The 17927-nt window shown below is 41.5% G+C and overlaps 1 protein-coding gene across 2 annotated transcripts in view; it reads right to left on the bottom strand.

Moving 5' to 3' along the window:
- Nucleotides 1–242: 242 nt before the first annotated feature.
- The window catches only part of adcyap1r1a (adenylate cyclase activating polypeptide 1a (pituitary) receptor type I), a 28513-nt gene continuing 10828 nt past the window's right edge, over nucleotides 243–17927 (bottom strand). The window contains exons 3-14 of one of the 2 annotated variants that reach the window (XM_031559698.2): nucleotides 17617–17728; nucleotides 13571–13690; nucleotides 12984–13084; nucleotides 12613–12710; nucleotides 12009–12141; nucleotides 10776–10929; nucleotides 10288–10348; nucleotides 10059–10128; nucleotides 9705–9796; nucleotides 7233–7362; nucleotides 5896–5937; nucleotides 243–4133 (exon numbers count right to left, since the gene is read on the bottom strand). In XM_031559698.2, the coding sequence (XP_031415558.1) occupies nucleotides 3909–4133; nucleotides 5896–5937; nucleotides 7233–7362; nucleotides 9705–9796; nucleotides 10059–10128; nucleotides 10288–10348; nucleotides 10776–10929; nucleotides 12009–12141; nucleotides 12613–12710; nucleotides 12984–13084; nucleotides 13571–13690; nucleotides 17617–17728 (1338 nt within the window). In that variant the 3' untranslated portion in view covers nucleotides 243–3908. The remainder of the gene's footprint in view (nucleotides 4134–5895; nucleotides 5938–7232; nucleotides 7363–9704; nucleotides 9797–10058; nucleotides 10129–10287; nucleotides 10349–10775; nucleotides 10930–12008; nucleotides 12142–12612; nucleotides 12711–12983; nucleotides 13085–13570; nucleotides 13691–17616; nucleotides 17729–17927) is intronic. The other variant, XM_012835221.3, reaches the window with a different exon arrangement.

Genomic DNA, 17927 nt, shown 5'->3' on the forward strand with positions numbered 1-17927 from the left:
ATCGTGTTTCGTTTGTTTGTAAATCGCGTTTCGTTTGTTTGAATCGCGTTTCGTTTGTTTGTGAATTATGAAACAAATCTAACTCCATAGGTATCTGACCTTTAACGCACACCCACCCACTCACTCATCCCCATTCGTGCACACACACATACACAAGAGCAAATAGACCACTGAGAAAATTCCTAAAAGCTTTGAAAACACACACACTTTTCCTTCCCAAAAAAACAGAGCTGAGACACATACAAAAGAGAATATTTATACACCAAACAAGGACATCGCTGGTACAATAAAGCAAAATGATGGCAGGCGAAGATAGAGAGCAGCGTAGCTATAGTTACAGTATATCTCCTGTTCAAGTTCTTACATTCAGTTTTCAAATGATAATTAACCACGGTATGGCACAGGCTGCCCACCGTCATCCACAGGCTGCTTGCCAGAGTCTTTGGCACAGTCGCGGAACACAGTGTGGCCGCTGACATGTAGCCTACCCAAGAACCAAAAACGGCTCTCTGCTAGCGTCCAATTTTCTTCCCGTTTCCAGTTCTGAGCGTGGGCAACGACAGCCAGAAACCACAACTTCACGTTTCCGTCTCCTTTCTAGGTCTACAAGCGACAGGTAAAAGTACAAAGTAAAACACAACACAATCTAGTGGCAAGCAGACATGAACACAAGCACAGTTCAACATCTCGTTTAGATACTCGTTTGTAACAGCTTTGAGACATGGTCGTTTTCCATCCGAGTGCGCAGACTCAGACTGACAGCTGGTGTATAGAACATGTAAAGCAGCAGACATTTATCTTGTTTTTAATATCTTTTGTTGTCATGCAGGCACACCACGTCTATAGTCATCTCTGACATTTCTCCCCCATAATACACACATACCTTTTAAATGCAGTATATGTTTCGCCCTGTTACTTTATACGTTTGCTTTCAATTTCACCCAAGTGTTGAAAGAAACTACATCCAGTTTACACTTTTCAATCGTCTGTCCCATTAGTACAATGAAAGAACCATGTAGGCTACTCACTAGTTTCATTGATTAAAACCATTTGAAATGCAGGAAAACTCATACATATATACATATTACTTTCTTAAAATACTGACAGTACGAATACTAAAGAGGAACACTAAAAACCCTTCAAGCTGTGGCATGAAATAAGCCGGCACCGTTGACACAAACCAATCACCTATGCACTGCCGAATTCACCAACATGCCTCTCTGTCGCCACCTACTGAGTAAGAGCCGCAATGAAAGCAAATACATATTGCACATTGATATGTTTTTCGGTTTCACATCTGGATGACGCTGCTGTGCTACAGTTTTACACACACGCGTTAAGTTCTGAAATCATTGCTGCTTCTTGTATGAGCAAACCGAATGATGAGAAAGTATGCAGGTTAATTAATATTACTAACAAATAAATATATTGCAAACATATAATTTACAGTGAGGTTCAGTGGATTCAAAGATAAGAAAAACATTACATTAACATACATGGTTTACTCTGTACATAATAGCAATGAATTATATCACATTCCATTAGCTTATAGTCTCTCACCAATCTGCCCATAGGGGTGACTACAAAAGTAAAAGAAAAAAAAAAAAAAAGAGGACAGTCAGGATTGTCAGGAACTGTTGACCAAACATGTTTTGGTGTGAGGGTTAGCTAGACATCAAACTGGCTTAGTTATAAAGGGTCGAGGAGTGGATTGTCACCTCCTGCACTTTTTAAAATGGGTCCTATCCTCAAAGCAAAAACAATCATAAGCGGAAAAAAAAAAGTTATACATTTTTTAAAGATGATTTAGAGTCTTAACTAATATACTGTATGTCACCTGGCACATAGAGAATGATGTACCAGTATGTAAAACTGATACATATAGTGGTCGTATCATTGTGTCTTGCATTCCATAAATTATATGTAATTCACAACAACATGATCTAAAATACTGTATAAAGGCATATATGCTATTACAATTGATAAATAGCTATAAAAGAACTTGTATACTCATATATCCTCTTCAATTTACCATGGAAAATAAATGAAATCCGTGAGGTCCTTTTAAATTAGACAAATCATTGTTGGAGTCACTCTGACCAACAGGCACTTTGGAAGCGTGAATACAAAAATGAGCAGACCATCCTTACCGAGGAATGGGGACATTTCAGTGTCATAGTGGGTAAATTTTTTCCATCATCCATATATATATTATTTTTTAGAGGGAAGATTCAAAACAGGGAGGTTAATGTTTTCTTTAGAGAACTACACTGATTTAGGTTTCTAAGGCCCTGCACCTGATAATCCCGGGGATGGTACTGATATCCACAGACAGTCTGTCACAGAAGCGTGTTCTTCAGAACACACCATGCCAAAGATTTGAATGATTCCAATGTGTCTCGGCTGAACATGTTATTATTACGCAAGACTTTTGAGAAAGAACACTATAATATATTCATACAAGTTACAAAGTCACTGACTTTAGCTCACAATGTAAGAGGCTACTCTATTCTGATCATGTCAAAGGTTTTCTACTGTACTTTATTCGTAATGTCATCCGAGAAATATTATTTTTTTCTGTATAGCAAATTAACTCTACAGATTTGGACTCCAGTAGTGCTTAAACCCCCCCCCCCCCCCCTCCTTTTTTTTTACTTGACCATTTCATCACAAAAAATTACTAACGTCATGATACGAAAATAGAAAAGAAAATATAAATTCAAAGCACAACGACAAGAGTTACACATACGATTAAGCGCTCATCCTTGAGCTTTCATATTTTTTTGACATACTCTGTACTTATGGCTGATTGTAAAAAAATAAATTTTACAACCTCCCTAAAAAGATGAAACATTTAATCTGTCACACAGGCATTTATACAAGCAAGGCTAAGATTCTTCAGTGTCTCTTCGTCTATGTTGCCATAGATACTATGCTTTGCAGAATAAAGGATTATTAAAATATTTTGGCACTTCTGACAAGTACATACACCTTGCACTATTTACGATGACAATATTTGACCCCTTCATCACCATGTTTTAGTTTCATACGTGTTGCAATATTTGGTACACATGTAGCCTACAGTTGTAAATAAGACTACGGTCTAGTTTGCATGAATCTGCTATGTTATGGGAATGAAGGAGGGAGAGGAACTGTTGAAGTTATTCCTTCTATCCCAGTTACTTCTTGAAATTAGTGAATTTACAGTAATATCAGCGCCTATTTGTAAACGTTTTATAACTCTGGCTGTCCATGTGCCACCATTTAAAGTCCTGTTAGTTCCTTTCGTACACCAATGTTGGCTCTCAGTGAACATATTAGTTGAAGTGATGGGTTGTTAATGTCTTCTTTATACATACTTACTGTCTGTATATGGAGTGACACGCAAATTTGACACTTTTTGAACCACTGGCAAATGTCTTGCTTTCTTAGCAGTTGGTTTGAAATAAATGTTACAGATATGTCCGAATAGTAAGGCATACCCTTATTACAATTTTCTCTTTATCAAAAGACTTGTATGGCACTAATGTAAAACTCATCAGATTTGACCTGCACCCGTTTCTACCTGTCTCTCTCATCAAGAGGAATTATAGCTATATGTATATATTATGACAGCCACACTGTCAGCTTTTCAATCTTATGAATTTGTTTATTTTTTCTTATTTGTTTGTTTGTTTTCTATTTAGTTTCTGTCTGCAAAGAGCAAACATGGCAGCCTCTTGTGCCTGTTCTATTTGGATTGGAGCGCGGGGACACAAGGGAGAGGCCCTTTCGGCTTGGATGGGAGGAGTGTGTGTTTGCACGCGTGTGTTTGTGTGTGTGTGTGTATGTTTATATTTGTGTATGTGTGACTGTTGATTTGTGTGCACATTTCTAATTGTTACGGTCGGGGCGGAGGCGGTGGCTGCTCAGACATTCAGGTGGGCAGATTGAGGTTGGCATTCTCCGCCTGCGGGCTGGACATGCGGATCTGCGAGCTGCTCTTGCTCAGGATTGACAGCTGCGTGCCCCCGTTCACCCCACTGCTCGCTAGCGACGGGTGACGCTGTTGCTTCAGGTCCACAGCAAAGTACCGGTTCACCGTCCAGCTTCGCCACTTCCTCTTCATCTCCGATTGCACCTTTAGGGAGAAACTTGAAGAGGTCATTTTTTAATGAACTACGCTGAAGAGGTGCTCGACTCATCCCTCCATTCTACAGCCCTTCTTTATTTATTTCTCTTGCATTCTTCAAAGGTTTACCCCAAATACATCAGCAAAAAGAGAGAATTCAGCTGTGTAATACTGGATTTATATTACAACACAGTAATCATCTACAATAAAGTTTCAGATAAAATTGCTAACAACATAAAACAGTTCGGTTTATACATTTCTTCAGGAATTTCTGTTGTTCTGATAGGAGGCAAATTGCTCCCCTGGTAGTCTGAAGCCATAACACACATCAACATAAGTGATAAATAAAAACATGTAAATTGCATTGAGTTCAATTCCCCTCTCAATCTGACGAGAACTGTTTATGATTATGAATATGGCTTCTTGTTTTATATGTTTAAGCACAGCACCACCCATTTTGTGAAATAGTAGAGCAGTTCACTTGCTGAGAAGAAAATATTCTTGCTGCCACTCAAATCACTATTTTCTATGAAACACACAATTCTCTACAGTGGTACCAACAGAGACCTCATGTTTTGTAGCCTCTAAAAGCTTCTACTGAGATAAATGAAACGAAATTGTAAGGCTGGTGTTTTATAGAGTGGTGTTAAGTCTGAGTGTAGCCTTCAGTGTATATTTCTAGTGGTTATTGCTTAATGATAGTTTGCAATACAACACCAGTACATTGCAGCCATCTACTGGCTAAAACATGTATCATACGTTGTCCTTCTTTTTAACTCCCCTTGTGAGTCACACTTTCTAACACCACCTGGAAATCCTACCAGGTAATCTACCTGATAAATGAGTATAAGAAATGCATTTAAGCCACTGGATGGAAAAAAAGAAAACTGATGCGAACTGGGTTTCAGTAAATCCCTGTGTTTGGACTCCCCTATAAGCCAGGCACCATTCATTTCAGTGGAAGAATTGTGTGAATACATTTGGGATTCATGGACAGTCTTCACCTGTTACTTCCATGTACTCAGATCTCAATGTATTAACAGTCAGAAGGTTCCAAAGAATTGCTGTTGTTCTTATTTGAAGTGCTTTCTGATCATGAAATGAGCTGAGATGACCATACTGACGGTCTGGATGCAGTGCCACCTTCTGCTGCTTACAAAGATTTTATGGTTCTGAGTGTTATGAAAGTAACAGCTTATTCCAATTAAATACACAAATATATACTATATGACTCAAATGCAGTATAGCATATGGAATCTTAAAAGGCGTAGCTTTGCTGGTTGCCAGGATAGCAAAGAAAATAGAAACCTTTGGACTGAAAAAGTACAGAAACAAACTAGACTTAGGCCATTATAATTGTAAGTTGTAATGCGATTTTCTACATTTTAGTTCAAAACACTTCCATCTGTTTGGTGGATAAATAGCCAGGACATTTTGAAACATCATTGATGTTTCCCAGTTCCTCAAAATGCTGTCATGAACTGAGCTGAAATGACCTTACTGACGTGACTGACTCAACTTAGTTCCATTTATCTCACTTGCATTTATTTAGTTCTCAACACTTAAATGGTCAGGAGATTTCAAAGCATTGTTGATGTTCCCATTTCCCAAGTGCATTCTGCTCTTGAAATGCTGTCATGAACTGAGCTGAAATGACCATACAAACTGCCTCAGCCTAGCTGCTGGATGCAGGCCCAGGGCACTCTGCAGCTGAGAGAGTCCATATGGTTTTCAGCGCACTTCATTGGCCACAGTTTGCCCGGAGCAATAATAAACAGGCTTACCTCTCCATTCAGGAAACAGTAGAGCACAGCCACCACGAATCCCTGGAATAGAAAGACAACCGTGTCAGAAGTCTTTTGGTTCCTCAGGACGCATTAAAGGTGCAGTCAGTAGTTTTTGCAATGAAAACGTGGAACTACTTCTAGACCCACAGTAATGACATGTATCTGAAGAAGGATAACAGTTGAACATGCATGTTGGTATGCTGTTTTACTTTGTTCCTATGTTGACAATTTAGAAGACAGCAGACATAACATCCCATACCTGGGCATGAAGTAAAGTCTATAACGTGCACAATTATCTTGGGGAGCTCTGTCTATTTATCGTGACTGTGTTACATCATCAACAGAAGCGTTTTTAGTTTTTGTTAACAAAAAGTACTTACCTCACCCTAAAATTAAATGCATCAAAACATCATCACAATAAAAACTGGCCCAAACAAGCAAAGGGAAAACAGTCAAAATAAGTGAGCTGACCTGACCCTGTCATTAGGTTAAATACTGAACCAACACCAAATCATTTGAGGTGTTTGAGCTCTCTCTTATCTGTAATTACTTTCATTTCTGGGTCACTGGAAGTGGTTTCTGTTCTTGGCAAAATTCCCAGTGAGTGTTATGTGGTTCAAGCGTTCAATTTTTTTTTCTAAATTTGTTATGTCCTTGTGTCAGGCCAATTAGTTTATCCTCTGAAGGAAGAGCCTCCTGGTGTGGGTTTACAATTGAATTTAGCCATCAACAAGAATAACATGCTAAAAATAAATCAGAGGTTGTATGCCAGTTTTGGAAAACATTAAGTAATTTGTAATTTGTAAGTGTATATGCTCAGTTTAAAACAGCTAGCAAAGGCACACAAATATTGTGTTATGTAAGGAGACATAAGCGTGTATGTACAGAATGGGTTTAGGCAAATTACACTAAGGGAAGAGTCAAAACATTAAAGTAAAACACATTTAAGTAAAATAGTTAATATTTATAAAATAAATATGTGTGATTTACAAATACTTATTGATACGATCAATACCTAAACTTGAAATAACTAACATTAGTAATAACTAATGTTAACTATTACAAAATCACTTACTAAAACCCCATTTAGAAGTGTCCTCAGTTCTAGCACATTCTAGTTTTGCACAGTCCTAACTTTTATCGGGTGTGTTCAGACGTGTCATATATGAAAATCACATTTATCATCAAAACAAACACCATGTTTCCTCTCTCTTCAGATATTTTTCACAGCCCTCCAAGGACTCTTGGCGAGCCTAAAAGGGGTGGCAAACTCTAGTTTGAGTTACAGGGAGAATATAACCCAGAGGGGGGGGGGTTATAGGGAGACGTCCCACCTGGAAGGAGCCAAGGCCCAGCTCGAACACCAGACGCTCCCGCTGGCTTACGTCCTCTGGGGAGAAGGCAAACACCGTGTAGTGGATCCCAAACAGCGGGATGAGCAGGAGGGTGGAGCGGGCCAGCCTCCTATAAACACACACACACACACACACACACACACACACACACACACAAATGCACACATGCATGCACACGCACACAGACCAAACAAGAAAGAAAATCCCAACTCAGCTCATATATCCACAAAATGACCACATAACCACAACAACTAAATAAATGTCCACACTACCAATACCACTAAGTTGTTTTCAAATGAATCTATCTGCTAAACAGCCTGGTGCACGGTCTGAAGAGAGGCTTTATGAAGAAATCCAATTCCTGTGCCTCTCAGGGCAAGCACGGCTCACAGTATAATAAGAAGTTTACCCTCTACTAAGTACTCAACAAATCTACACAATACAAATGTAGCCATTCCAGGCCAACCAAAGCGCAGCATTAATTTAAAGCTCTATGCAGAGGCAATGAGGCATGAGCTTAGGCAACCACTATCACAATCAAGATCTATTCTCAGCACAATATGAGAAAAAATGTTAATGAGGCTCAGCCACAAACATCACCCTGGAAGATTTCCATATGAACCAGTTTGGCTGCAGCTCAACCTCAATCAAGCCAGTCCTCAAGCTCACCAACACTAGGGCAACACTTCCGCTTCAAACATGAACATTTGAAAAAAAGAAAATGGCAGCATGACTAATGTGAAAATATGTTTCATTTAATCAAAATGACCTGGCTATCAACACACACACTTACACAGAAATAAATTGAAAATGATGTCGATCTAACAAGGTACTCCCTCCACACATCACACAGTACACAGTGTTAGTATCAAAATACTGTCCATTACTGCACTCCAGGGGCAGAATTAGCATTTGCTGTGGTAGAGAAGAATTAAAGCTGAGACTGTTGGGGAATTGAAATATGAAGATGAAGGACAGACAGTTACACAATCACCCTGCAAATCACAGGAGACTTTTAAAAACCCTCACAAAAAAAGACAAACATGTAGCCTAAATATCTACCATCTCACAGAGAAACATATGTGATAGATTAAACATACACACATGTACTTGGGCACAAACAAACAGGCATGCACTGAAACACATACACAAACACACATGTTTACACACACAAACACAGACAGACAGACAGACCGACACACACACACACACACACACACTCCCTCTCTCCCTCTCTCTCTCTCTCTCTCTGACACACACACTTACAGAGTGATGGTGGAAAGTTCTGACATCCTGCACGAATGCTGGACAGCCTGTGTGGGCTCACTGAAGCATTTCTGTGCACAGCTGCTAAACGTGACAAAGACACAACACAACAGAAGACAACACCTCTTAAGGACAGAACAGACATTCAGACACACACACTCCAAACACACACCAAACAGCTAGCTTGTCCCGAGCTCCTCTCTCTCTCTCTCTCTCTCTCTCACACACACACACACACACACACACACACACACACACACACACACACACACACACACACACACACACACACACACACACACACACACACACACACACACACACACAGAGGCTTAGACACACACCTAAGCACAGCTGTCCATACCAAGCCAGGCTCTATCTATCTGAGGTTCTACATTTGCTAAAGCAGCTAGTCCCAGTACTAACAGTTTTGTTGGTTAGGGAATGTTAAAATGTAATTAACAGTGACGAACACAACACACACAATGACACATCTAAATATGGACAAATGAACAAAGACACACAAATGGACAAACAGTCTGAAAGGGTTAATTCCTGAGAAGGTTATCTGTGCCTGCATTTTTAGGCAACCCTCGAGTGGCCCGTTATAAATCTACACTACTGTACCAACACACCAGGATTTCAGCAGACCAAGAAACGCTCAGTGAGGAGCACTTTGAAGTCATCTGATGAGTCTAAGAGGAAGCAGGGCAAATCAACAAGCAGACATGACATCATATAACCTCTGAAAAAAAAAAATCTGAATTCCAGTTTCCCATAGTGTGACAAGCTTTCATGATAAATGCATAGCAACCAAAGACCATAGAATGGTTGCTATCCAGAATCAACTCTCTGACTACCCTCATGAGAGCCAATGAAAATCAAACAGTCCACATCAACCAGCACCTAAGAAGAATGGGTGACAACCCAATCATAGCAGCAAGCATTTAGAAAGACACAGATGAGCATCCTGCTCCTTAACAAAAGATATCTCTGACACACAAAATAAGCAAGCCTGCGCATGGACGCTCCGCCTCACGTTGCTAATAAAATTGCACCTTTGTCAGCCTTAAGACTTTTACCGGTCAGTAAAATGTCATCCAATCAGAGCGCAGCATCAGCCCCTGCACCCCGATTAGCATATACGTGCATGGCATGCTGTTTCCATGGCAACGCAAGACTCACAGGTAAATGCTGGACTCGTTTCCTCCAATGTCGGGGGATTGCAGCTTCTGTACCAGGATGATGATGATGCCGACGAAAAGCACAAAGTTGATCTGCGTGAAGGAAGTGCAGCAAACGCCATCTTATGAGCTGTCTACACACAACTTATACCCTATATCATTCAAGTGCAATCAGTTTCTTCATAGCTGATCAGGGTTTATGGACAGGTGTGTTAATGTCATCTTTGTAATCTTTTGTAACAGAGCAACAAAATATATATATATATATATATTTTTTTGCTACTCCTGCTGAAGCTTTCCAATCAAAACAAAAGTGAAAGCCTATGGATACAAACCAAGTATTCAATTTCCTTACCATGATCGAGGCCACGACTGGTCCTTTGATAACCCACCAGAGAGCAGTGTTGTCATTCATATCCCAACACCTAGGAGAGTGAAATGGCGGCAGAGTGGGGGAGGGGGGGTATGAAAGCTTTCATAAGAGGAGATTTGATTACAATTCCATTTGAAAAATGTCCAATGTGCGAGGCTGTGCACAGGAAGGTGTGTGGTTATGTAATTAATTATGTTTCGGCTCCACATACCCCGAGTCATCAAAGTGAAGCCTTAAAACAGCCCATATGGTCACACAAATGGTAGGTGTACCTAGTAAGAAACAACAACCAAACAAGAGAAGTTTACATCTCATTGAGGTCACAGGATGTTTACATGAAGAATTACACGTTTGTCCAGGAACAGAAGGATCTCTTTCTTATCAGTGTTCAGTGTTATATAAAGACTACATTATATAATAAAGTAGATCTAATGTCTTAAGTAATCGTCTTGCAGTGGTACTGAAAGTGGAGATTATGACCGAGATCTCGATCCAGCCTAGAACCAAGCTAAATTGCACTCAGATCAGAAAATCCCCATTTAAAATGATATTCAGTACAATAAGACGACACATAATCCTTAGTCTAGAAACAAGACATATCTTTAATACATTTCACATTTCAGTGGGTTATTGTCTGGATGCATATTCAGACAGCAGAGCATTTAGCATTTAGAAAATAAAGAGAGTCGAACTACTAACCCCAGCCTATAATGGTGTACCAGTAGAAGTATCTCCTCTCTGGGAAGAAGGTTTCTACCAGCAGAGTGAACAGGTAGAGGCCCTCAATGAAGAGCCAGAAGTAGTTTGACATCACGCAGTAGTGGAAAAACACCATGACTGCTTTGCATGCCACCTATTACCAGTGGGAACAAGAAAATGAACAACTGTCCCAAAAAGGTTTTTAGATATTTAGTCATGAACATGGATGCACTTTGTGTCTTATTAGGCGTCTCTGCAGGGAGAAACAATATGGATGCACTGTGTGTCTTATTGGGAGTCTCTGCAGGGAGAAACAATAAGAGGGGGGGGTATTACTTCCTGCTCAGAACAGATTGAGGCCAACTCTGTACCAGATCCCAAAAAAATCCTATTTTTGAGAACATTAACTACTTATAAGAGACCAATACCTATAATGTTTAACAAATTCAAGTCAAATCTCAACTCAGACAAATAAAACTAACATCTCATCGCCTCATCACATCTCCCTAGCATTACGATGACTCCAACCCATCCACTCCCTCTGTGCACCTGTACTGCTAAAGCTTCGAACACTGAACGACAAAATCCGATCAATTATTCACTGATCCAATTTGGGGAGTGGTGATGTCATTATGGCGTCTACTGATTAGCCTGTTGATGGCTCAGGGGGACCGTAAGCTGGGCCGTAATGAACCTGCACGGAGCCGAGCAGGTATTGATATGCTAATGCTGCCTCTAATGGGATATTTCCATAGCTTGGTGAACTCCCTGCTAGACCATAATTATGGGTGTTTGTCAGACACACAGGAGGACGAGGGGAGAGCGTTGTCATTGGCTACACTTTTAGAGGCCCTTTCTATAAGGCTTAAATGTAAGAACACTGGATGCAAATTAGGCTGTTTTCACGGATGGATGGGTGGATGGATGGATGGAGATATCTATTATCTTTGTTATCTTCCTTCTCAGACACAGACACAAAAGTGTTGGGTGCTTAGGGAGCTGCCCCTATGAGATTTTGAGACTCTATAAATGTAACCTGCCCTGAATAGCCAATTTTAATATCAAGACAAGACAAAAAATGTCATGTTCCTCTACTACTGTTAATTGTTTCACCACCGTAACCATTCTTAGCTTAGATGGATTGATTTTTCTGTTAGCAAGACCTTTCTACATTGATTACAGCAATGTTAATGCACCATTTCAAAGGACATAGGGAGGAAATAGGAAACATACGGTGTGCACAAAACAGTGGTCGCTGTCCTCCTCTGCGTAAAGCACTCCGTCTTTGATGAACACAGAGATAGCCCTCAGGATGAAGGACACAAACAGGTTCATGTGGATGAAATTCCTGGTGCAGTGAAGCTTCCTGTTGGAAACACAAAGTCAAACATACTGTGAGGCTATTTTTTAACATGCATACATGAGAGAAAAATAAACAGAGAGGAACGCTTGTAAACTGAGCCATTTACTAATCTTGCAGTCACTTCAAAGCAACTGACAGTACAGGACAGGTATACTGGTATATATTTGATACCTGGGACTCTGCACTACGCCCTCAAGCTCCACGGTTTACCAGTTCAGGTCACACTTTAAATTAAATGTACTAATGTTCTATGTGCTTAATTTAATACTGAGTAAAACACACATATTTTACAGAGTACATGTTGTTACATGTCGTACATGTTGGTGTAAGGTTTGGAGTTTACAGTTATTAACATGTTATAACAAGCACTTGAGAAGTACACAGTGTTATAAATGGCTTGTGTCATGCAAGTGCCCTATAAGAAGCACACCAGATTTCTCCAACCACACGAGATAATAGGACCGCGGTGCTCACCTGAACCTGCAGAGTATGACCATGGCAGTAGTGAGGGACACCAGAGAGGTGCTGTAGCCCACTGTATAGAGGGCTTTCACAGATCTATAATACATGTCCTGCACAGAGGAGAGACAGCTGCATGAGAAACACGGAGCAAAAGCACCATGAAAGGAGGTGAAGCTTTCCTTCGACATCATATTTGGTTTTCTTAGGACATTGTGTGTATATATGTTAGCTGGCATGTTGCCTAAAAAAAAACGTTTTCTTTAAATACGATTCTTCTTCTTATTATTGGTATTATTATTATTATTATTATTATTATTAATAAATACTGAATGGGTTTTTGTGTCGTTGAGTAACCTAAACATAATTAATTGGAGAGTTCATACCGGTTTGGTGCTGTTGTCGTCGAAAATGCAGGCGTCCACGTAATGAGGATATGGTTCCGACCAGCCATACTCTGTGCAGTTACGAGTGATCCTCCCCAACTCTGCAAACAAACCACCAGGAATGCTAACTATTACGACTACAACTTCACAGCATATAAGGGTACCAGGGAAAGCTTTGTATTTTCAGTTTGCATCAATTTTTTAAAACCAACTGAAAGTAGATTCAACCCCCAATCAGCAAAAAAGAATGGTGCTTTTGTTAATCTAGTAACTTGTTGAGATCATACAAGAAGGCTTACAATAGATGCATTTGACATGTCAATATTATTTTTTTTGCAAAGTAATTACAGATGGGAAGCAAGTTTGAGCTTACCCCTTGAGAGCATTTTAACCATTTTTTGGAGAGATTTTTTTGATCTTCAAATGAATTTGATGGTATATGGTCAAGTAAAGGACAAACCCTTTTTTTTCCTAGAAGATATCCAGGCTGTTCATTATGTAATTTTGCAATCCAGGGCCCAAAACCAGCAAATATGTAAAAGCATCTTTAACAGCACAATGTTGCTAAAGGGGACCCTGGCACTCACCATTGTCCTGGGCAATGAATTCAAACAGCTCTGGGCATTTGACAGACACCATATCGCCCACCTTCGCTGCCTGCCAGCATGTCAGGTTGTCCCACATCCAGGAGCAGCCCATACCCATATCTGCAGAGGTTAAAAGATCACAGAGAGCACCTTCAGACCAAAGCCACACACGCTGGGTACACCCAGCTGTGCATGCGTAGAGTCACACACACACATTGAAACGTGTGCACATACACACAAAATCTTCACTTGTCCTGCTCCAGTACAGACAAATGGGCCTGCTGATCAATACCTGATCTCAAAAATGTCTATTGCATCCAGCACATTGTCAATACTTATTCAGGTGACAGAATTGGATTTCACTTTCCCCCGTAGCTCACGGCATGTTTACTGCCATCACCTTCGCTCAGTCCTGCCTGATGTGTAGGAAGGCAGGAGGCAGATGCCAGCTACGAGGGTATTTTCGAGGGTCTTTCGGCAGCTGAGGACATCGACATCGTCGTTATCCCTACTCAAAACCCTATCAGCTCTCACGTTTACGTGATTTCTCTCTTGCACCCAACAGCACCCCCCTTGCCACATCCTAGCAGTCGCCATGTTACTGTAGCGTGTTTGGAGCGCAAGCCTTAACTGCAGCCTCCGCAGCCTGAGGCAAGATACTGAATACTGTGCTGCACTTGACGCACAATGATTAACCAAGTTATGGAGATTGATTTCTCATCTTATGCATGTTTGTGTGAGGGTATGTGCAGTGTGTGTGTGTGTGTGTGTGTGTGTGTGTGTGTGTGTGTGTGTGTGTGTGTATGTGCGTGTGGCAGGTGTGTCTGTGTGAGTGTGTGTGTATGTTGAAGGGTGTATGCTGTGTGTGTGTGAGTGTGTGTCTGTGAGTGTGTGTGTGTGTTTCCTTGCTCACATGGCAAGTCACTTGTTCCCTAACCAGGGCCTCTCATTACGGCACGCTATTCCTCTCCCTCGCACCAAATCAACAGGCAAACTGCTAAACTGGGTGAGTTTGCACAGCAAGGCTAGCCTCACAATAGAGGAAACAGAAGAAAAACCAGAGGGAAAAATCTGGCAGCGTTGGACCTCATCACACACACACATCACAGCAGCCACAGAAGCAGGCATCACGCTATAATCCTGTTAGCCACAAGGGCAAGGCTAAGATGGCCGCTCAATACTTAATTAGAGCTGGAGTAATCACAGTTCTACTTCATCGACTAGCATGCACAGTGCGCCTCGACAATTAAAGGCCCGGGCCGGCTGAAGCGAGAAGTGGAGCGAGAAATCCTCAGCCGCGCGCTCTGGCTGCATTCCGAAGGGGTGGGTTGGGGGTTGCAGGGGGTTGGAGGGGGGATGGTGTGGCTGATTATGCTCCCTCTTTCCCACCTCTCCCTTGTTTTCTCTCCTCTGTTCCCATTCCACCCTCCAGCTCTCTCTTTTTCTGTCTCTGTGCATGTGTATGTCTCTCTCTCTCTCTCTCTCCTTAGGTAACTCCCCTTCTTAACGAATGTATGGTGCGATCGTACAGAATAGGTAGATGGGTAGATTGCTTGTGTCTGTCTGGTAAGAGACCAGCCTCTCTCTGTGCTCTAATCTGTTTTTGTTCTGTCTGGCAGACCGGACACAAAGCCAATTACTTTTTAAAGGGCAAACGAGAGCAGCCACACAACAGCAGTAGCAGCCACGGGCAGTAGGGTAGAAGAGAGAAGGTGAGAGGAGAGGAGGAGAGAAGGGGAGAGGAGAGGAGAGGAGAGGAGAGGAGAGGAGAGGAGAGGAGAGATACGGGAGAAGAGAGATGGGGAGAGGTAAATCTGATCATTACTAGAGCGTATCATTAAGACACAGTAAAGAGTCATTTTCTATAGAGGTTGGTTTCTCTCATGTGGCCTCTCCAGAGAACACGGTTTTGTCTTGTTTTGTTGTTCCAGAAAAATCTTTTGTATTGTCTTTCTATATACACACATTAGGCCTATATGTCTGGTGTTGTTTCGTACTGTCTTATACATATAGTGGGTCTATATGTCTGGTGTTGTTTCGTACTGTCTTATACATATAGTGGGTCTATATGTCTGGTGTTGTTTCGTACTGTCTTATACATATAGTGGGTCTATATGTCTGGAGTTGTTTTGTATTGTCTTCCAAGAAAAGTCTGTTTTGCCAGCATGTCAGTGTCTGCGTTTCTAGGACTAAAACTGTTTATCATCAAGCCTAATACAGACAACCAACCTGAATGACCTCATGACTGGAGCACGGGAGAAGGGTAAAGTATACCCTTTTGGGTAATAGTTTAATTTGCCTCTAGAGCTTCTCACTTCATCAAAATGGAGGACCACTTGGCCAGGGCCCACATTATAAAGCACTTCTCCTCCACATCCTCCCCCTCTCTCCTGACACCACAGCCCTCTGCTGGTAACAGGGGGGCCCTGGATGGTTGGCTGATCTTTACCATAAGGCTATTTGCCAGTGAGTGATTTGCTTTTATTTATCATAATTTGTTGTGTTGTATTGTGGTGAAATCATTTTACTAATTGTCTCTATTTTTAGCCTGTTCTTACAGTCACTGACACTGAGGGGCTTTATTCCCATGCCTCATGCTACATCTCTCTCTCTCTCTCTCTCTCTCTCTCTCTCTCTCTCTGTTTGTCTTTTACATAGCTTTTGCAAAGATGGCTGTTTTATTTCTTGCCCAATGATTTCCTGTCCCCTATGTTGGAAAGTTCACATTTGCAGTAAGGGACTGGAGATCAATAGAGGGGGGGAGTTGGAGGTGGGGGTGGTTATAAATACCCTTTGCTTAAGACAAAATATCTCTGATGCGTTCAGAGAATAATTAATACATTCTTCCCGCCACTGTGTGTCTGGTTGGCTGTGAATAGCGCCAGTCTCTCACAACAACCATGCTTTTGTGTACTCTGAGAAAAACTTGTTAGTTAGTGTGAAGGATTTTTTTCTCAACCTGTGTTGGTGTGCCATCAAAGAATAGCATGCATTCGGAAGCTTGAACTAATTAAACCATTCACATCAAGCACTTGAATATTTCACAGATCATCAGCCATTTTGCACAATGATCAATCAAAGCCTGGTGATTCATTACACACATTAACATGCACACACACTCTCTCTCACACAAATACACACAGACACAGACACAGACACAGACACAGACATAGACACAGACACAGACACAGACACAGACACAGACACAGACACATCCACATCCACACACACACACTCACACACACACATGAACCCACTCTGCAGAAGATGCTTGAACTTGACCTTTATGAAGCATATTTTGAGTAATAGGCTGGAAGAACATCTTTGCCAGGCAAAGAAGCGGTCTGAGCGGTCCGGCGCAGCCTCGAGACCCAGCCTGCTCCATGAGTCAGAGCCAGCCAGGGAAGGGAGGGAGCGTGGGGGGAGTTGTGTGGGTTTATTTATCTGAGAGCGGCGCTGTTTGAGTCCTCCCTCAAGATGCGCGTATATAAAATAACAAAACAAAAAAAACAACCCGCTCCCCAACCTTATTAAAATAATTACTTCCAGGTGGTTCTGTCTCGTTTTTCCTGTTTTCGCATGCAGAAGAAGAACGGGGCCAAAAACAAAGCAAGGTCATGGGAAATATGGGAAATATGCTGTTTAGATGAAATATATTGATTACAGATGTGCCTGTGCCCGTTACCACCGCACAAATGTGAGGGTTTAATCAAGGCAAATAATTGCAGTACACATTGGCTGTCTGAAGCGTGGCAGGCATTTTGATTGTGTGTCAGACAGAGTATTGACAGACATTATGATGTGATGAAACAAATTGGCCGGAGAACATGAACGTTATTGACATTTTCAAAATGCAATTCTAATAAATTCTCAAAAGGTTTGATTGTGTGTGTTGGCCTCTCTCAAATGGAAAAGGATGACACATACACACACACATACACACACAGATAAGCACACACATCCTAAACACACCTTCATGCATGTATGCATACACAAATGCGCACACACACACGCACACATACACAAATGCATTCACAAACACACACCATATTCATAGCCCTCGTCCTCGTGTAATGCGATCCTCTCCATGCATCTCTCTTCCTCCCTCTTGATGACGCAGCTGGAGAACTCCTGGCTGCTGGAGCGCATGGGCAGCACCTGTTCAGGACACAGGAGACACAGACACACAGTCACACCGGCTCCCTAAGACCCCTCTCAGGCAGCAAGGACACACACCACACCTCCTCTAGCATCCTCACACAATATTCATGGGGCACACACACACACACCACAGTCACACACACACACATACCACAGTCACACACACACACACACACACACACACACACACACACAC

The sequence above is a fragment of the Clupea harengus genome, chromosome 22 (assembly GCF_900700415.2).
Source record: "Clupea harengus chromosome 22, Ch_v2.0.2, whole genome shotgun sequence".
NCBI classification, from domain to species: Eukaryota; Metazoa; Chordata; class Actinopteri; order Clupeiformes; family Clupeidae; genus Clupea; species Clupea harengus.